At 38.5% G+C, this 18699-nt stretch overlaps 1 protein-coding gene across 5 annotated transcripts; it reads left to right on the top strand.

The window, feature by feature from the left end:
* The first annotated feature begins 16 nt into the window (after positions 1-16).
* KATNA1 (katanin catalytic subunit A1) lies at positions 17-17909 on the top strand. 5 transcript variants are annotated; one of them, XM_051811223.1, is made up of 13 exons: positions 49-101; positions 838-1047; positions 2296-2596; positions 5027-5201; positions 5933-6090; positions 6748-6931; positions 8683-8804; positions 10110-10215; positions 10553-10711; positions 11848-11974; positions 13539-13673; positions 13946-14072; positions 17569-17909. In XM_051811223.1, the coding sequence occupies exons 4-13, from the start codon at positions 5031-5033 to the stop codon at positions 17765-17767; spliced, it is 1488 nt and encodes a 495-aa protein (XP_051667183.1). In that variant the 5' UTR covers positions 49-101; positions 838-1047; positions 2296-2596; positions 5027-5030; the 3' UTR covers positions 17768-17909. The 5 variants fall into 5 exon arrangements, with proteins under 5 accessions (XP_051667185.1, XP_051667182.1, XP_051667183.1 ...); XM_051811225.1 differs by lacking the exon at positions 838-1047 and having other exon boundaries at positions 17-101; XM_051811226.1 differs by lacking the exons at positions 49-101; positions 838-1047 and adding an exon at positions 369-454.
* Positions 17910-18699: the final 790 nt, after the last annotated feature.

The following is an 18699-nucleotide window of genomic DNA, read 5'->3' as shown; positions in this document are numbered from 1 at the left end:
CGGGGGTGGGGTCGGGCGTCGCTGGAGGAGGAAGGGGGCGGAAGAGGTGGTGGAGTCGCAGCTGCTGCCGCTGTCGCCGCCGGTCCGAGCTCTGGAGAGGAGTAAGTGAGCGAGGGAGCCCCGCGATACCTGCCCCGCGCCCGCCTGGCCGTGCGGGGCCGTGCGAGGCCGTGCGATGGCCCCACTCGGCCCGGGCGGGGGCGATGCCCGGTCCCGCTCGGTGGGGGCCGCCCCGAGGGCTGCCGGGCGCGGGGAAGGCTCCGGCTCCTCCGTCCCGCGGCTGGAGAACGAGCGGCCCTGGTCGCTGCTGTCGCGACACCGGCCACCATTACAGGGTGCTCGTCGGTGTTGTTGTGTCGAGGCTGTGTCTCGCACGTGCTCGGCGCGGCATCGCCGTGGTGTCCCTGAAGCCATCGGGAGGGGAGGCTGCTCCCTGCCCCGGGAATCCTCCTAGGTGGGCTGCTGGGCACCGCGGGTGCTGGTTCAGGCACAGAACTCTGGTTCCCACTTTTCCCTTCACTCTCCACCTGTTTTGTTGTTTGTTTTTTTTCTTAATGAAGTAGTTTGCAATGATCTGCAGTGATGTAAGTTTTCTCTCTAGATAGAGAGAAGCAATTCCACGTATCCATTTAGCTGCAGACCCTTCAAAACTTTCTGAGAAATTTGCTAATTTAATATAGATCATCAAAAAGAATGCTAACCCTCCATGAAATGGGGAGTAAGTAACGTGTTTAATCAAGTCTTTTGAAAGGCTTAGCCCGGAAAACATAAAATCATCTGCCACAAGTGTATCTCTGCCTAATGTTTGATTTAGGTTTTTTTCTTTTCCACGTCTAGGTATGCTTGTGTTCATGGCTGCTGGTGGTTCTTCTTTTGCTACCATTATTGTTAAATACAATAAGTGGATGAGAACCATTTTGTTTAGTATCCAATAAGTCTGGCAACTCTTCTCTTTCCCAAGTAATTAATGCAATCACTTCTTGATACCAAATGTTGCTAGCCGTGGATGTTATGAAGATGAGTATTAAGCTAGAAGGGAGCTCCAAGGTGATACCATCATGTAATCAGTAAAAATTGATTCCTGAAAGATGTTACTTTGGGGTATTTTTTTCTCATCTGGCTTGCTGAGAGAACTTTGCAAAATTTACATGATTGCTTTGATGTCAGAGCCTGTAGAGGAGGCTGAAATAATGGAAACATGTGCGCTCTGCCAAAATTCAGGCTCTGGCTTAGTCCAGATATTAAGGTTGGACTGAAAGACTCTCGGAAATATTTTCCATGTATGTCTTGTGCTGTTTGCCAGGTCAGCAAGTCCGCTGCAGTAATTGATGAAGTCCAACTTAAATCTTCACTTCCAGCATTTGCATTATCAATCTCTTGATTTTTAAAGTTTGGGGGATTTCTTTGTGAAACACGATTGATGCAGTGTTTGGTTATAGTGTCCCAGATTCTAATGTATGACTGTGAGCAGAAATCAGTTATAGTCATTCCTTATGATAATTCGTTAAAGTCCTTATGATAATTTCTTAAAGTCCTTATGGAAAACATGAACTGTCCCCAGTGTTTTCTTGATGATTATCTGTTACCTTTCAAATGAAATACAAAAATACGTCCCAAAACCTCATTCTCAAAAGTTGTAGGTATCTTGAACTTTGGTTAGGTTCAACCCTCTCTGCTCTTGGCTGTTCTATACTCAAGAAGTATTTTAGGTCCTCTGAGCAAATGATAAAATGTATTCTGGTACTAGAGATGGGTTAATTTCAGGGAACCTTATATGACCATAGCTAGTGTAAAGAGTGATTATTGGGAAGTGTGTGTTGGTACACAATGTAGAATTAAACTTGCAAGACAAAGTGCTTATTTTCCTTATATCCTGTTCACTGTAAACTTTATGAGCTCTTTACTATTTCAGTTGCTGTTGGAACATAGATAACTTCACTGGTCATGATTCATGGAAAGGTCGTGGCTGATAAGTGCAGCCTTGCAGCTTTGACATCCTGTTACGTGATAACACCAAGTATTTGTAAACACATGTGGTATTACTAAGTATTGAACACATGTGATATTACATTAAAAATTATTAAGTGGTCAGGATTAGTTTTGTGGGTGTTTTAATCCCTTTGGTTCTGGTTGAACTCTAGATTTGTGTGTGCTCACGCCTCTCCTACGTGTGTCTTACACGCTACTCTGAGCTGCCACAGCATATGGCAACTTTCTGCTGCAAACTGTAACCTAGTTTCAGTTTAGTACTCTAACTCCTGTTTGTTTGTTTGTTTGTTTGTTTTTTCCTCTTAGAACTGCTTCAGCATCTTCAGTTACAGGTGCAGCAAGCCCATGGATTAGTGTATCAGCTCTAACACTGCCTGTGTTCAAGTGGCAGCATCAGTGGCATGTCCAGACATAAGCAGAGCCAGCAGCTTTTTCTGCCTCACTTGTACACAAGAGCCTTGTATTTGGAAGCCACTTCAAGCTCTCCTGCTCTTATGAGTCAAGATGAAGCAACAAATTAAATTGGTTTTCTAGTTTCAACTAAATTATTTTGCATTTTCAATACCACTCATGAAACAGATAGATTCGAATACCATTATAAACTTGAGTGAGCACCTTTTTTTTTTTTCCCTACATGAGTTGTTAGCTCATTCTGCTTATTCTTCTGTTTCTACTTTCTGTCCTTACTTTTTCTGCCTTTTCTAACCTGAAAATCTCATTAACTTTTTTATTATGTGCAGTGTTATCATTTTGGTCCCAAGCTTTCGTATCTTTCTGACTTAGCCTCTTTAGTGTTTTTTTTTCCTTCTAGCTATTTTCAGATGAAAACTGATATTACAGGCTGTTTTGTTTGTGGGGTTTTTTTTTCCTCAATACATGAACAGAATTGCTGTTCCGCTTGGATTGCTCTACAGCATTCAGTGTAGAAAAAAAAGTTATCTATGACCTCTCTTGGCTTTTAAAAGTCTAGTTTGGTTATAGTAACTTGCTATTACTTGATTTTTAAACTGTTTATTAGCATCTTGCTCAACCTGTGATTTCAGTAGTGTTAATCATGGGTTTGAATTCTCAGGACAGGCAAACAGGTGTTTCTGGTAGGATGAGCAGAAGTGGAAAAGCTTGCTCCTAAATTTAGCAGGGAAAACTTTGGTAATATCTGTGTGATGATCCATACAGCAGTTGACAAACATCTTCAGGCTTTCTTCTCCTGAGGTTAAAACCAACAAAACTCCCAAGTCAAACTGTGCGTCCAAACCCTAATTAGCCTGGGATATGTTAGCCTTTGTAGTTGCTGGTCACATTAACTGTATCAGCTTGTAGACATCATGGCCAGCTCAGCAAGTCTCTGGCCAGAGTGAGATTACATAATGTAGGTTCTATGATAGCAGGTTTCCAAGCTCAGCCCCACGGGTCCCTTCTGTATGGATGGGTGTAGGCTGTTGGAGGCCTGTCTTCAGCTCCCTTGCTGCTAGAGTTTTGCGGGTTTGGACTGAAAATTTTCAGAGCAGCTATCTGCTCCAAGGGAAGGTGGGGAAGAAAGAGGAAGAAAGCAAAAAAGAGAAGGATGTTGGCTCAGGAATGCCTCAGCTGTGTGTCTGTGTGTAAAGCTACTTGGGAAGGGGACAGAAAAAGGAGTGCAAGTCTTAAAATGTTTGATTTGTACTTCACAGCCCCTCTTTACAGTGGAGAGCTAACATTTTAGTATTAGGTTGGCAGGTGTGTGCAAAGTGCGGCTTCTGGAACCTCTGATGTGGCCGAATTCGACCCTGACCTCATCTTGAAATGTGTTCAGTCTTAAGTCTGTTTATTGCGCATGAGTACCTCTTACATTCTTTAAATAGTTGATCTGTATCAAGTATGCTTCATCTGCTTAGCTCTAATTGCTTGTCTGCAGTTGCTTCTTACTGGCACTGGGTACAGGTACCAAAATGAGAGCAAGATGACTCTCTTGCAGGTGTGTTTAATTGTTTATTTTATTGTTTTCTGTACTTGGATAAGGAAGTAGAAGGAGAGTGGGGAAATTCTTGATGTGCAGGAGACAAGAAAAGCAGAGACAGTGAAGGTATCATAGAGAAGAAGGGCATGGGATGTGTAAGAAACTTGTAAGAACGTGGAACAACAGCTCTATGGACAGTGGCAACTGTAAAGAACAAGTCTACTGCTTCTACTTACTACTCGCTTTGTATAAATAACACTTCTGTGCTATTCTAATCTAAAAGTGCAGATTCTGCTAGTGCTGCAAAGTGGAAGTGGTCGCAGCCATTGATGATGGCTCCAAAAGCCCACAAACTACTGCTGCTGGTGGAGAAATGTAGCATGGTTTGAACAATATGTTAAATAAAGTGGGTCATCACACATTACACATTTAATTGTACATTTCCTTACCTATCAGTGCTAATTTAGCAGCCTCAATATGTTTCAAGTGTTCCTTTTTAAGTGTCAAAATGAAGGTGATAGGAACGTGCAAGCTGGGCACAGAAGGTGTATATTTGTTTCAAACAAACATTAAATAAAATTCAAGAGTTGTAAAATCAAACTAATGGAAGAATAGTTTTTTCCACAAGGCAAAATAAGACTCTTAAAACTTACATGCATGGAATGTTAAGGCAAAAAAATTAACAAAATGTAATGCATCTGGAAAAGGGTTTCATTTGTTGCTTATTGGGAGTTTTTTTTAAACCACAGATGAGCACAGCGAAATACTAGTTTATCTTACAATAGAATGAAAAGGGAAATATGCATTTGTGGCTTGCAACAGTTGTATTTATATCTGCTAATCTTGTATGGGCTTTTCAACAGAATCTCCATGGCAAGAAACAATGCTGTGATGTGAAGAGTTTCATTTCTAGTAACAGAGCAACAATTACCATTTGATATGGATGACATTAATTTTAGGGCTTTTTTTTCTAACTACCACTTTTCCAGCTTCTATATTTTGATATGCTAAATGAGGTGATGAGTGTATGAAAATAGTTGCAAAAAATTGTTCTGCTGCTGGGATTTTTTTTCTTTCCTTAATATCTTCTTTTTTTTTCAGCTTCATGTTGAACATGAGCCTTGTTATGATCATTGAGAATGTAAAGTTGGCCCGTGAATATGCCTTACTGGGAAATTATGACTCTGCAATGGTCTACTACCAGGGAGTTCTTGACCAAATGAATAAGTATCTGTACTCTGTGAGAGATACCTATCTGCAGCAGAAATGGCAACAGGTAAATATTACTTTTCTGGGGCATTTTGCAGGATAAGCATTAAAGTAGCAAAAATTGCCACTCTTATTGTAAACAAAAGTATAAAAATACTTAAACCGTTCTCTGATAAATTAGTACTGTTATATATAGGCTTCTTTTTTATTATATAGACTTATTTAAGTCATCTTTATGACTTCTTTCTCTGTCAGTGACAAAAAAGTCAATGGAACACAGCACTGGGGAGCCAGTGCACTCTGACTTGTCAGCTTCTTGCTGATGAGTGCCCCTGTAATGCTGAAGTTTTGTAGTCTGGTCTCATTTGGGCCCTGTTTCCCTCAATGTTTTAGTATGACTAAGGTCCTTAATAGAAAGTGAGTTGTGGCTACCATGGTAATTTGTCCTTAACACAAACCAACATTTTTTTTTCATTGATATTCAGTCTGATGAGTTGATAGTTTTAATTGATATTTAATCTATTAGGTTCTGTCATACTTCTTTAATATCCAAACTTTGTAAAAAAAATCTCTTTTGTTAAATCCAAAATCTATTTGTTTATTCTTTAAATGTGCTGAGGAAGGCAGAAAAACCTCCTCAGTATGTAATGTGCATAATTCTTGTTTATCGAAGTAGAATTAGGTAGCTCATTAAACCCTGTAGAATCTATCCAGGCATTACATGAGCTTGAACAGAGAACTGTTACAAACTTATTTCCAATGTGCTTAATCTACTTCTTTTTTTTTTTTCTTAATCAGGTTTGGCAGGAAATAAGTGTGGAAGCTAAGCATGTGAAAGATATAATGAAAACACTGGAGAGTTTTAAATTAGACAATACTCCATTGAAAGCCTCACAACAAGAATTACCAGCTCATGATGCAGAAGTCTGGTCTTTGCCAGTACCTGCTGAACGTAGGTAAGAGGAAACCTGAAGGCCTAAATTAATATTTATCAGGACAAAGTGTGCTTTGACTTCAGCCTGTTGTGGTGTAATTTTTGTTCTAGAACTTACATGTGTAATACTTGCAGCTTGCCACTGTTTGTAGTGAAGGAGATGCCAGAATGTTCTGAGGGTTTTATCTTCCATGGCATGACTAATGTCAAGCTTCTTCCCCTCATTTAATAACTTTGGAACACTCCTAGCCAATTTCATTCAAACGTTCTAGAAGAATAGAGCCTGAGAGGTAGAACTTTCCTAGTGTTTTGAAGATTTCTAGAGAAAATATACAAATTCATGGTCCAAAAAAGGAAAGTCTTGAGAGAACAGTTTCTGTTCCATTTATCTTGCCAGCTGCTGAGGTACTGAATTGTAGCAATATGAAAAAGCCACAGTGAAAACTTGGACCATATTGTGTTGGAATAACTGCAGTAAATTCCCATGCTTGTTTTAAGCAAATAAACCCTGCTGAGTTTGTGACCAAGGGAAAATGGATTTTTAGTGACTATCTAGAAATGTTTGTCTTGTTTCTGACATGATCTTGAGCAAAAGGCTTTGCAGTTTGTAACCCCTTGACATGTAGTGCTCACCAGTGACTTTACACTGAGGCTTTTTGCATATGTTACAACTAATTAGACCTTCGCCAGGACCCAGAAAGCGTCAGTCTGTTCCATGCAGTGATTGCCGAGGTCACAATAATCGTGTAAGTGCAGCTGTCAGAGGCCCTCACCGTCCGTCCTCTCGAAATCCCAATGATAAAGGGAAGGCAGTCCGCAGCCGGGAAAAAAAGGATCAACAAAATAAAGGAAAAGAGGAAAAGGTAAGCTTGCAAATAACTTCACGGAGTTGAGAAACTCAGTCTTTCTTTCTTAGTATTGAGTGTATTATAGAATTAGATGCCTAAAAGTATTTCTTTTGTTCAAGTCAGTGTGCCAGTTTGAATCTCTCACCTTGTAAGATGTCTTTGCTTTGTGGATAGTGTTGGTTATGGATGAATTAGAAACAAACAGATGCTCTTCTGGAAGAAGTGATCTGGTAAATGTATCAGAAGGGAGGGTATCGAGAGGATGGAGCCAGGCTCTTCTTGGTGGTGCCAAGTGATAGGACAAGAGGCAACTGGCAGAAACATATGCACAGGAAGTTCCACCTGAATATGAGGAAGAAATTCTTTGCTGTGTGGGTGACTGAGCACTGGAACAGATTGTCCAGAGAGGTCGTGGAGTCTCCCTCACTGGAGATATTCTAGAACTGTCTGGATGCAATCCTGTGCCATGTGCTCTAGGATGACCCTATTTGAGCAGGGAGGTTGGACCAGATGACCCACTCTGGTCCTTTCCATTCTTACCCATTCTGTGACTTGTTTACTGCAACTTGGATTTTTTAAACTGAGATTGACTTGCTTCTTCCAAAGCACTTCAAGATTTATGTAATCCTAAAAGGAGAACTTTACTTTTTTTGTTTTGGTGGGGTTTTTTGTTTATTGTTGTTCAGATCTGATGTTAGTTCCAGTTAGTTTTCAATTTAAAACAAACAAAAAACCAACATACTTCATGAGAGAGAATAATCTATGATCTATTCTTTGAAATCAGACTACTTTAATTTTTGCTTTGTATCTCCATAAATTTAGCTGATCACCAGAGTAAGAGATCATACAGAAGGCACTAGAACCGTAGTTTTCCAGGGTCTAAATAAATCCAGTCTCCATGTAATAGTTTGTTAGCTTCAGCAACCTTATGTTGTGGCAAGGTGTCATGGCCTGTGGAGATAGCTAAACAGTTCCACCCTGTACTATGTAAGCTACTACTTTTATTAGGAGCTCACTCAGGATATACACACAGAGAGACCGGATAGGACTTTTTTTCTTTTTTACAGTTGTTCTGTCATCACCAGTGCTTGCTGTTAAGTGTATAAAAAAATGGGGTATGTCTAGTGCATTTTATTTCCTCTCAGTTGCATGGTCTCTGCTGGTTTTGAGCCCTTTCAACTGTCTAGCTTCTTTGCTTCGGCTCTACTGCAGAGCTGCTTCTCTGCTGTTCATGTCCATGCTTCCATATCAGTTAATTAGTTATTTTATTACTTCTGTGGTCTTCCTGCAGATCACCTTTGCTCATTCTACATGGAAATGATGCTTACTTTTTTTGTGTCCCATGTATGTGGCATGTATATGACACTTAGAGGATTTGAGATACCTAGGTCAGTGTGACTTTATGGTTCCAGTCTTACACATAATTTCCCCTTCCCCAGCTACTGTCTCAGATGGTTTTTGGTTTTTCTGGGAGAAGAGGCAAAAACTGTTAAGTGGGATAGCTGTATGCAGTTTTTATTAAGTACTAAGCCAGCGGTACAATATGCTGGCTTTGGAGAGAAGGAAATGGAACTGGGGCAGTACAGGAATCTGGGTGAAACACACAGATCTTGCAGTGCAGCTGTAATACAAGTGCTTTCATAATTTTTCATGCTGGTTTATGTTGCCGCCTTCTAGAAATACGACGTTATTGTGGACTTGTTATAAAATCCATTAGTAGCATAACCATTGCTATGTATTTATGTTGTTGTATCCTTTATATGTAGAACAAATCCACATCTGAGATTGCAGAGTCTGAACCAAAGAAATTTGATAGTACTGGATACGACAAAGATTTAGTAGAAGCTTTGGAAAGAGATATAATTTCTCAGAACCCCAACATTCGATGGTAAGTTTGAGTACTGCTGCTAGTCTTTCTGAATTGTTGTTTCTATTTCCTCTTATACAGTATGACAGGAATTAAGTATTTTAACATATACTTACATATAAAAAGTACCTACAGGTTTTCCTTACTGCTTTAAACAGGCATCTAAACTTCATAAGAAGTTTAATATTTTTAGAACATTTATTTTCCATGCATAGATTTGTAGAATAGTTTGGGTTGGACAGGACCTTTAAAGATCAGCTAGCCCAATCCCCTGGCACAGGCAGGGTCATCTTTCCCTAGATCTGGTTGTGTGAAGCCCTGTCCAGTCTGACCATACAAAGCTTCTCAAACTTTTCTAAGAGACCTAAAATCAATTTTTGAGATACTCTTTTGCAGTGTAAAAGTTTCTAGTGTCTGTCAGTGTCTCTTCATTTGAAAAACTGTTTTGCTACCCAGGGGCGTATCAAGACAGAAGACTGTTTAACAAAGAAATTATGTCAATATAGGAACCCTTTGAAATGTTGCTGGATGTGATGTGACTGCCAGTATAAAATATAACCCTGTGCCAGTACCTTTACATAAACGTGTTAAATATTAAATGTTATACAAAGGATGTTTTGTATTCCATATGTTTTCAAGCTCAGGTGGTTTCGTGAGGATTAAATGAGCAAAAATCTTCTGTCAAATAAAGTAGGCTTTAAAAAAACTTAACACTCCCAGAAAAACTTGGTGTGCATGCAATTGTCATGTATTTCAGTTTAATATGTAAATACATGTTTCAGTTTTTATATGGAATCTTAAATTATGACTTCAGATTTGAAACTAATTCTCCATATAGATATGCTTTGAAACCAAAGTATTATTTGGGCACATGCTGATAAGAGGAATGCCCTGAGAGTTACCCTCAAGAAAATAAGACCAGCCTGTAAAGTACCTAAGAATTAGTACATTTGTAACTCTGAAAAAGAATTCTGAAAATTCTGTTTAATTCTGCTCCATTTACTGGTCTTCAGCAAGTTGTTCTTGTAACAATGAAAGATGGTATTTAAGTTTCAGGGACACCCAATCTCTTGGCAAAAGAAGAAAGCATAATCTGTAGCTTAATTTATCCTCTAGCATAAATTTAACCAACTTGCTCTATTCTGCTTATCATTCTGTGAATACCAACAGTGGCACTCTAGTGAAATAGTTAATGTCCTTTTTTTTGTTGGATTTATGGGAGAGCCAATACATAACGATAAGTTTAATTGCTTAATTTTTTGAGCTGTGGACTGATTCTTTTGCATCCTGTCTGAATCTGTCAAACAACTTTCTCTTTCTTGTCAGGGATGACATTGCTGATTTAGTAGAAGCCAAAAAGCTGCTTAAGGAAGCTGTAGTTTTACCCATGTGGATGCCAGAGTTTTTTAAGGGAATTAGAAGACCGTGGAAGGTATGAAAAAGTCTGATCCTGTGATCATAATTAGGATTCTGAGATTGGATCTTGGCAGAACAAGAAATTTCGAGTATTTTACAGTTTATATAAGTTCTTTCCACTCTTTAGCAACAATATTATGGTAAATAGTACCAACCAAATAAAGATGTCAGCCAGATACACACACTGTCTTCAGCTGTATTGTTTCGGGTAAGCAATAGTAATTAATACTTACCTTTGAGTAACTTTTCAAAGGAAAGTTTACATCCATTGTTTTACTATTGCACTACTAAATAAACTGTAAATTCCTGTGGTTTGATTCTGGTCTTAAAAATGGTTCTTTTTATTTTAATAGGGAGTTCTGATGGTTGGTCCTCCTGGTACTGGAAAGACCCTCCTAGCAAAAGCTGTAGCCACTGAATGCAAGACTACTTTTTTCAATGTTTCTTCTTCCACACTTACCTCAAAATACAGAGGAGAATCTGAAAAACTTGTTCGTCTGCTGTTTGAAATGGTGATTGAAGTTTCTGAATATGAACAGGGAGATAATGAAGAAGAATCTCTTCCAGAATAGTGAAACCTTGCCAAGGTTTCAAACAGTATGCACAAACTACTCTCCAAGCTTTCAAATGCTTTATGCCTTTCTGATTTGCCTGTTTACATGTCAAGATTATTCCTAAATAGCTTTATTAAAGCTGAAAAATTAGGTCATCTTTTAATTTCAGGACTAGCTTGCTACATTAGAGGGAGCTCGCTATAAGTTAATGAGTGATGCAGAATGTACTTGAATATAAAACTAAGATGAAATTAATTGCTTTCTGGGTCTGAACCCTATTTAGGCTTTGTGTGTTTTGTTGTTATTATGGGTGGGTTTTTGGGGTTTTTTTATGCTTAGAATAAGTGGACTTCCAAACTGTAGTTGGCTTTGGAGCACATAAGATTTGAAATTGGCTCAGAAAATAGTAATTTTTCTTTTTTTTTTTTTTTTGTCATGTGTTACCAAGTTTGTATGCACTGTTTGTTAGGGTGTCCAGTTCTGGGGAGGAGCAGCAGAGTTGCAATTACAGTAGTCAGAAAAGTCAGGAAATAAAAGATCTTTTACACAGTAGTTTGATAGGCATGATATCAACTCATTTAATATGATTGATCAAAAATGTATATACACAATGAATACTATCTCAACTGTTTTAAGACAATAGCCTTTATTATTGTAGATCCTTGTCCTTGACTTCCCTTGTTTTCAAAAGGGTCAGAGTTATTTTGCAGTTGACCTGGTTCTTGGACAGGTTCCATGTCATGGTGTCCCAGCATAACATTGATTCTTGCTCAGACTGAAATCTTATTCAGGCATTCTGTGATGACTTTCACAGTTATAAATGTTAGTCCTAATATGGAAAACTGTGTTTAGCTCATTAAATGTTTGTTTATAGCCCTAACAATTACAGGACTTTGCCAAAAGCTGTTCTGCTCAAATGCACAGCTGCTCTATACCAGTGTGCAGTGGTCCAAGAGAGGGAAGATTGGGAATTGTTTGATACTTATGAGCTGATTGAATGGGGTAAATATGTCTTTACTCAAGTCTGAATATGCTGCTCTTAAATGGGAGTAGACTGCTACTTCAGCTTCCACTTTTGTCTTTGCTTTCTTTAGGCTCGATTTTATGCCCCAACAACTATATTTATTGACGAGATAGACTCTATCTGTAGTCGAAGGGGAACTTCGGAGGAGCACGAAGCCAGCCGACGTGTGAAGGCAGAGCTCCTGGTTCAAATGGATGGTAAATAACCTGATTACTGGGAAGTGCTGGACTGGAGGAAACATGAGGAACCCAAAAAAAACCCCCACATTGAAAACTTCATTCTTCAGAAGCAGTTTTGTCAAAGCCTTACATAGAATTGGGTTAGAGATCTACAAGTGCACTACTCCAATCATTGGTGTGGAAGGAAAAATTATTTAACAGTCTTTTAGCTTCTGAGCTATGACCTTATATTACTGACCCAGAATAATGAAGTTTCAGTGGAAAATACAAGATTTCAAAACAGCAGAAGAAAAAAAAGTATTAACTGCTTCTCTCAATCTTTACCTAGCATATCACTCACTTCTCCAAAACCAAGTAAAAAGTGTTTCAAAAGAACTGCCACCTGTTCCAATTTAAACTTCAAAGGCAATCAGCACACTTAACTTCTTTGGGATCTCTTTTAAAGATACAATCAAAAAATGAAGACTTTTTGTATAGAAGTGGTTTAGAGAGTTTTCAATTTAGAACACTGAGTTTATTACAGCTATTTGGTTAATATTTCACAAATCAACAAACTTCAAAAGTAGGTAATACAGTGCAAAGTTTCTGTAGAGGTATCCTTTTTATACTCTGGTGAGCAGAGAGAAGGAAAGGAGTAACTGAAAAATGCTACTCTGTGGGATGATTTGTGATAGAATTCCATGAATTGCAACATCTCTTTATTTATTTCTCAGTCTCTGATGTCGATACCCTTTTATGTTTGATTTTAAATAGCAGCAGAGCTGTAATACTGTTCTCATGTCAAGGATGTACATAATCTGAATTTATTAGTAGCAACTATTTGAATCCTTTTACTTGAGCATTCATAAATGGTGTTTTATCTGCAGATTCTCTGGCAGACTAGGTACAATGCCTATCCCATGGCCCAATCCTATAATTATAAACAAAAACAGTAAATGCAGAGAGTAGCAAGTTTAATGAAATTACCTTTTTCCTGTTCCAGCAGATTCATAGTGTTTAGAAAGTGGGGTGGTCTCCCTGTCTCTGAGAAGTTGTGATTTAGTCCACAGTGATTTAATTTAAACATTAACTCCAGCAGTTTGTAAGAATCCATCTGTATGTATGAAACCTTTGGCCTGTATTCAGAACTGAAGAAACTTTGTAAGGAAGTAATGCTGCTCTTGTGTGGCTGTTAGTGAATACTGTGGGGGAATGTCTGTTTTAGAGTGCAGTGATGGTTCTGGAGAGTTGTTTTGTTTTTCCTCACATGCTGTTAGAAGATGTTGATATGAAAATTGAAATGCTCTAATGGCAGAAATGCATACAACTCTGCTGTAAAACCATTCTAACCATGATAGAGAGGAACTTCCTGATCTCAGCAGTGACCTGTGCCACTGCTCCTGTTTAAACCAAGTTTCCATTTATGTTTGCAGACTGTCATAGAGATGAAAAAGTGAATTCTGTTGCACTTGGCGAGTCTGTTATGCTTGGACTCACTAAAGTGCAATAGAGTAACTGCTTTAATATTATAGAACCATGGATACTGTTCTCTCTATACATGAAACTTCTGTGTATGTTTTACTTTCTCTTTTCTCTATTGCAGGTGTCGGAGGGGCTACTGAAAATGATGATCCTTCTAAGATGGTCATGGTACTTGCTGCTACTAATTTTCCTTGGGATATTGATGAAGCCCTAAGACGGAGACTAGAAAAGAGAATTTACATTCCTTTACCATCAGGTATGAAGAGTTGGGGAGAAGAGTGGTTAAAAAGACTAAAATCTAAACTTTATCAATATTCCTTTAGTTTTGATTGCCCGATTTAAAAATCTAATTGATACATGTAAGCAAATTCACTTACGGATTCAGGACCAGGTAAAATCTAAACATGAAATTTACCTTTATAGCAAATACACTGTCCTTTTTCTCATTCTTCCCTCTTATCACTCTTCAATTATTATTTATCTTCAGAGAGCAAATTGTATAGTCTCAATTTTCTTTTCATTCATTAGCAAAAGGTAGAGAGGAACTCCTAAAAATAAATCTGCGAGAGCTGGAACTGGCTGATGATGTTGACCTTGCAAACATAGCTGAGAAAATGGAAGGTTATTCAGGTGCAGACATCACCAATGTATGCAGGTAAGTTAACATTGCATCATTTGCGTTACTATCGCTGCACACTGCAAGAAAACTGTTTGTAAGGTAACCAAGTTACATGATTAAAGTTGTGGGATAAAAATGGACTGTAACTTGTCTTTTATGTATGGCTAAAAGGTGAGAAATACTGCGTTAATATTTACCTAAGTTTCCATTTGAAGAGCAGTCAGTTGCAACATAGTAATTTAAATAAGCTATGATTTAGGTAAAATTCCGCGTTCTTTCGTGTAGACTAAATTCCTTTCATGAGGAATATCCACAGGATGGTAAACTTTAACTTGTAGATTTGCAGTCATTCCACTGGGGTTACACTTCTGCAGAAATTCATATGTAGAGAGGTGATAGTGGCAGTGGCCAGAGTACTTAAGTAACAACACAGAGCATTCTTCCTTCGTGACACAGAAAAGGTGTTGTGTGGTGGTACAAGAGCTCTGTACTCAGCACAGTGGCTATTGTGATGAGGCGGACCTAAGTTTTTTTTCTACCTTCTCCATTTCTCCTTCTTCTCCATACTGTTGACATACAATCATTTGTGAGCCTGTTCTCTAACCTAGATTGCTGAAATAATTGACTAAAAATACCTTCTAACCCTTCCTCTATATTTTCTTTCAAAACCTGAAAAGGAGAGGACTGATCTTCAGTCATGTGGTTTACATCAAAAGACTTGCACTGGCACAGTTGCAGCAGTGGCAAATTATGGAATTGCCAGGAAGGGACAGGGAACTGAAGCTTTTTAAGATGATGATGTCATCTGATAAGCACCTGTGTAATGATGCTTTCAGGCTTTGGAGGTAGCACTGTGGTGTGGCAGGGCAAGGCTTGAGCTCCTCGTTGTGCCAGCCAACCCTTGTGGTGCTGTACTTTGAACAGGATGAGAGAGCTGTTCTGGATTAAAAACACCTTCTCATTATTTCCTCAAACGCGAATCTGTTTCTTGCCTAGATTCCTAATAAGGCTCTGCAAACATGTGTCAGCACAGCTGAGAGGACAATATGCTGTGCCACAGGGATGAATGCAAGTAGCCTGTACACAAAACTGCCACCAAAGGCTCTATCAGCAGGGTCGCTTAAGGCTGAACTAAGAATATGGAGCCTCAGTACGGCTTCCTGAACAAACCTTGTGCAGTGTCTGGGAAAAGAATGGTATGTTAGTTGCTTTGAATCTGTGTTGTGCAGATTTGTTTCATTTGTAGGTTTGTGAGATGAATTTGTGGTGTTCTTTTGATCAGTCTTGGTCTTGGTGTTGGTTGTGCTCTGAAAGGAGCTTGTGCTAATAGGTTCATGTCATATAAAAGAGTTTATTTGGTCGGCTACTTTGTGCATTTTAGCTGTACTTTGTCTCCTCTGGTCTGTTTAGTGTTTTTTTGTGATTAATTTTAGACTGAATATCAATACATTTGTTTAAAAGTCAGAATACTTTTAATATTTTTCAGTGAATTACATATGTGTATATATATATGCACACACTGTTACTTCTGATTTTTTTTACCTAAAGTCCCTTTGTACAAATACTATTAAACAAAACAAAAGCAAACCAACAGATGAAAAAACTAAAAAGAAACACCTGAGTCTTTCATTTGTGGCAGTCTTCTAAGTGATAACTGAGGTGGCAGCAAGCATAAATCCAGATGAACTGAGGTTTGGATTCACATGATTTGAAATTACTTAGGAAGTACTCATATTAGCCTGTGTATTTACTCTTTTTTCATAGTGTCAGGAGAAACAGCTCTTGGATATGATTGTTTCATTAACACTGAGTCAGAAAGATGTGGCTGATTTAAGTGCTTTTGTATGGTTCAGACTCACAATATGTAAGCATAGTGAAGTTCAAACCTGTAGACTATGACAGTCCTTGCTAGTGCCACAAGCCAAAACCAAAGAAAAAGTGGCCCAAGACGAGGTCTACTGAAATTACTCCCCCATCTTAAAGAAATTGAAGTTCAGAGTTTGCTGAGCCAGAGGGAAAATCAGTCAGAGGTTACAGTATAGTTTCTAATAGTCAGCATATAACCATGGAAAATGAAGGCAAAACTTTATTTTAAAATGACATTCAGGGAATGCAAAATGCATCTGAATTGTGTATTAGATTGAGTATGAATTGACTTTGAATCGTTGTTTTGAGAGGGCTGTGAATGTTGAAAGGCCTTTTGAACAGAACTGGCCCCTGCTGCATCTTTCAGTGGGTGGCTGCTTGTTTTTTTGAATACAGTTTTGGTGCTTCTCCAGGCACCAAGAATGCGTTTGAGAAAGCACTGAGAGTTCATGTTGGAATGACTGTCGATAAAATGACTTTACAAAAGGAAGTGGTGGCAGCTGCACTTCAGTTGTGTGGGTGTGTTGAGGTGTGGTGGGCTTGTTGGGTTGGTTGGTTGGGTTGGTTTTGCTGGAATTTTATTTTTTTTAACTGCTGTATGGAAGCAAATTAGATGCATGGAATGCTCCCCCTCACCATTGTGTAACACTGGCTTTTAGTTCACAAATGATGTTATAACAGCAAAGCATGGTGATATTTGGCTAAGATGGAATTCAACAAGGCAACTTCTTGGGGTTGTTCTGAAATTCTAGTTCCTGTATTATGCATTTTACTTTCTTAATTAACAGTTATTTAGTATGTTCATTAAGTCTGTCAGTTATGATTTTCTTTAGGGGGTGGGGTTGGTACTGAAACAGAATATGCTGAAACCATCTTTCTAAATCCTCCTAGAACACAATGTGCAAGTTTTTTCACTTTGGATTCTCACCTGCTAATGTGATATGATACACTGTTGTGATATCAGTGGGATTACCCTTCCATTTTTTTTTTACTACTAGACAAATAAGCAGCATTTTCTTATAAGCTATATAATGATGAATTAGGAGGAACTTTAGTCTACCAGTGTTATCTGTCACCTCACCAGCTCACCACCTGCTGCTACTAGATTTACTGCTGGAAATCTAAATGCAATCAAACCTAATGCAGAAAGAAAATGACACACTTTTAAAGACACTTAATGCTCATTGAGGCCAGAAGTTTGAGGAGCTACAGATGAACAGATTTTGTCATTTAGCATTTTGCTGGTTGGAGGTAGATACTGTTGACTGTCTTTGAAGCGGGTTTCCTGTTCAAACCAGGAAACATTCAAAATGCTCCAGCTACTCCTGCTATATCTAGGAGGAGTGAAATTGTTACTTTTGCCTTGTTTCTGTTTAAAAATACAATAAACAGCGGCTACATCATAGGCATTAGATAAACTGGTTAATCATCACCTCTTTTGCCTAGCCTGTGAGTACTAGCTATTCAGACATCCAGTGAGGATAAATCCATGTCTGAAAAATGTGGATAGCATTTGGAGATCTTGATATAAAAACTTACAGTTCTTTATTCTATCTTTTTGAATGCAACAGCTTAACTGGAATGGTATGTTGAGCCTTTCAAACAACTGAACTCACTGTCCTGCATTGAGTAAACATTTCTTTTTATTTCTTACCTTCCTGAATAGAGATGCATCATTGATGGCTATGAGAAGGCGTATTGAAGGCTTGACACCAGAAGAAATAAGAAATCTTCCCCGAGATGAAATGCACATGCCAACAACTATGGAAGACTTTGAAATAGCTTTGAAGAAAGTTTCTAAATCGGTATCTGCTGCGGACATTGAGAAATATGAGAAATGGATAGCTGAATTTGGATCATGTTGAGTTGTCTTCTCTTGAAGAAGCTACTTTATGTCTTAAAACAGCTTTAGATGTAATCACTGGTGTTTCAGTGCACTGCGTGCTCTTTTTAACTTTTGTAATTTAAGAGCAACAGATGTCTCAATAAATTTTTTTTAAATGCAAATTTTGTCTAGCTCTCTTTTAACTTGCTCAAAAGTCACCAGTTTTTCTCAAATGCTGATGGTATCTGCTTTGACTTTCAAGATTACTTAAATTTAATACTAGAGTTCTCATATCAGAGTATTTACTCTTAAAATATTGCCGTAACACCAAAAAAACCCAAAAAACCAAACCAAACTAGCCCTGCTAAATAAGTAAGGGATGCTGAGAACTGGGAAACAGGAAGAACGAGTTGATTACAAAGACAGTTTTCCTATCTGATCTTGGAGAATTCTACCCTCAAACTGTTTCGAAGGTATTACTAAGGAACCTGTGCAAAGGTTGAGATGTGGAACAGCAGCCCTCGTGCTGTAACACTTAATAGAGTCAACTGAAGTTTAAGCAAGGGGTAGGATCACTGTGGGTTTACGGTGTCTGTTAAGTGATATTAAAATACATCCAGCCAGTGTTAACTAACTCTGTGTGGTCAGTGGTGACGCTGAGTCACATGGGAGGTCTCCTTGTAAGTCTAAGAGAAAACAAAATCTTTCTGACATTAATTCTGAAATATGTTTTTCTTCCTTGACTGTATGGTACTGTAAGGGTCAGAACTCTAGAGTGGTAGGTTGGGTCCTGGCTTACATGTTTATTTTGGTAAGGCTGTTCTGATAAGGCGGCATGTGTTACATTTGTGCTCAATTGATAACCCTGACTTAACAATTGACAAAAAATCTAAATTCTCTTTTTTCATTACTTGGTAAGTAGAATGTAGAAGCAGTTCTCTGAGAATGGTTCTAAGGTGACCATCTAGGTAA

This window comes from Manacus candei, unplaced genomic scaffold (assembly GCF_025592945.1).
Source record: "Manacus candei isolate 608988 ecotype Guabito, Panama unplaced genomic scaffold, ASM2559294v1 h1tg000081l, whole genome shotgun sequence".
Taxonomy (NCBI): domain Eukaryota; kingdom Metazoa; phylum Chordata; class Aves; order Passeriformes; family Pipridae; genus Manacus; species Manacus candei.
The sequence above is the reverse complement of the archived record's forward strand: the minus strand, read 5'-3'. Positions and strand labels throughout refer to the sequence as shown.

What these genes read in the sequence shown, in the direction of transcription:
- KATNA1 (XM_051811225.1), top strand. Translation starts at nt 5,031, where the DNA reads ATGTTGAACATGAGCCTTGTTATGATCATTGAGAATGTAAAGTTGGCC. An exon ending in CAGAACCCCAACATTCGATG is followed by an intron (nt 8,805 to 10,109) that starts GTAAGTTTGAGT and finishes CTTTCTTGTCAG; the next exon opens with GGATGACATTGCTGATTTAG. An exon ending in TTCGTCTGCTGTTTGAAATG is followed by an intron (nt 10,712 to 11,847) that starts GTGATTGAAGTT and finishes TGCTTTCTTTAG; the next exon opens with GCTCGATTTTATGCCCCAAC.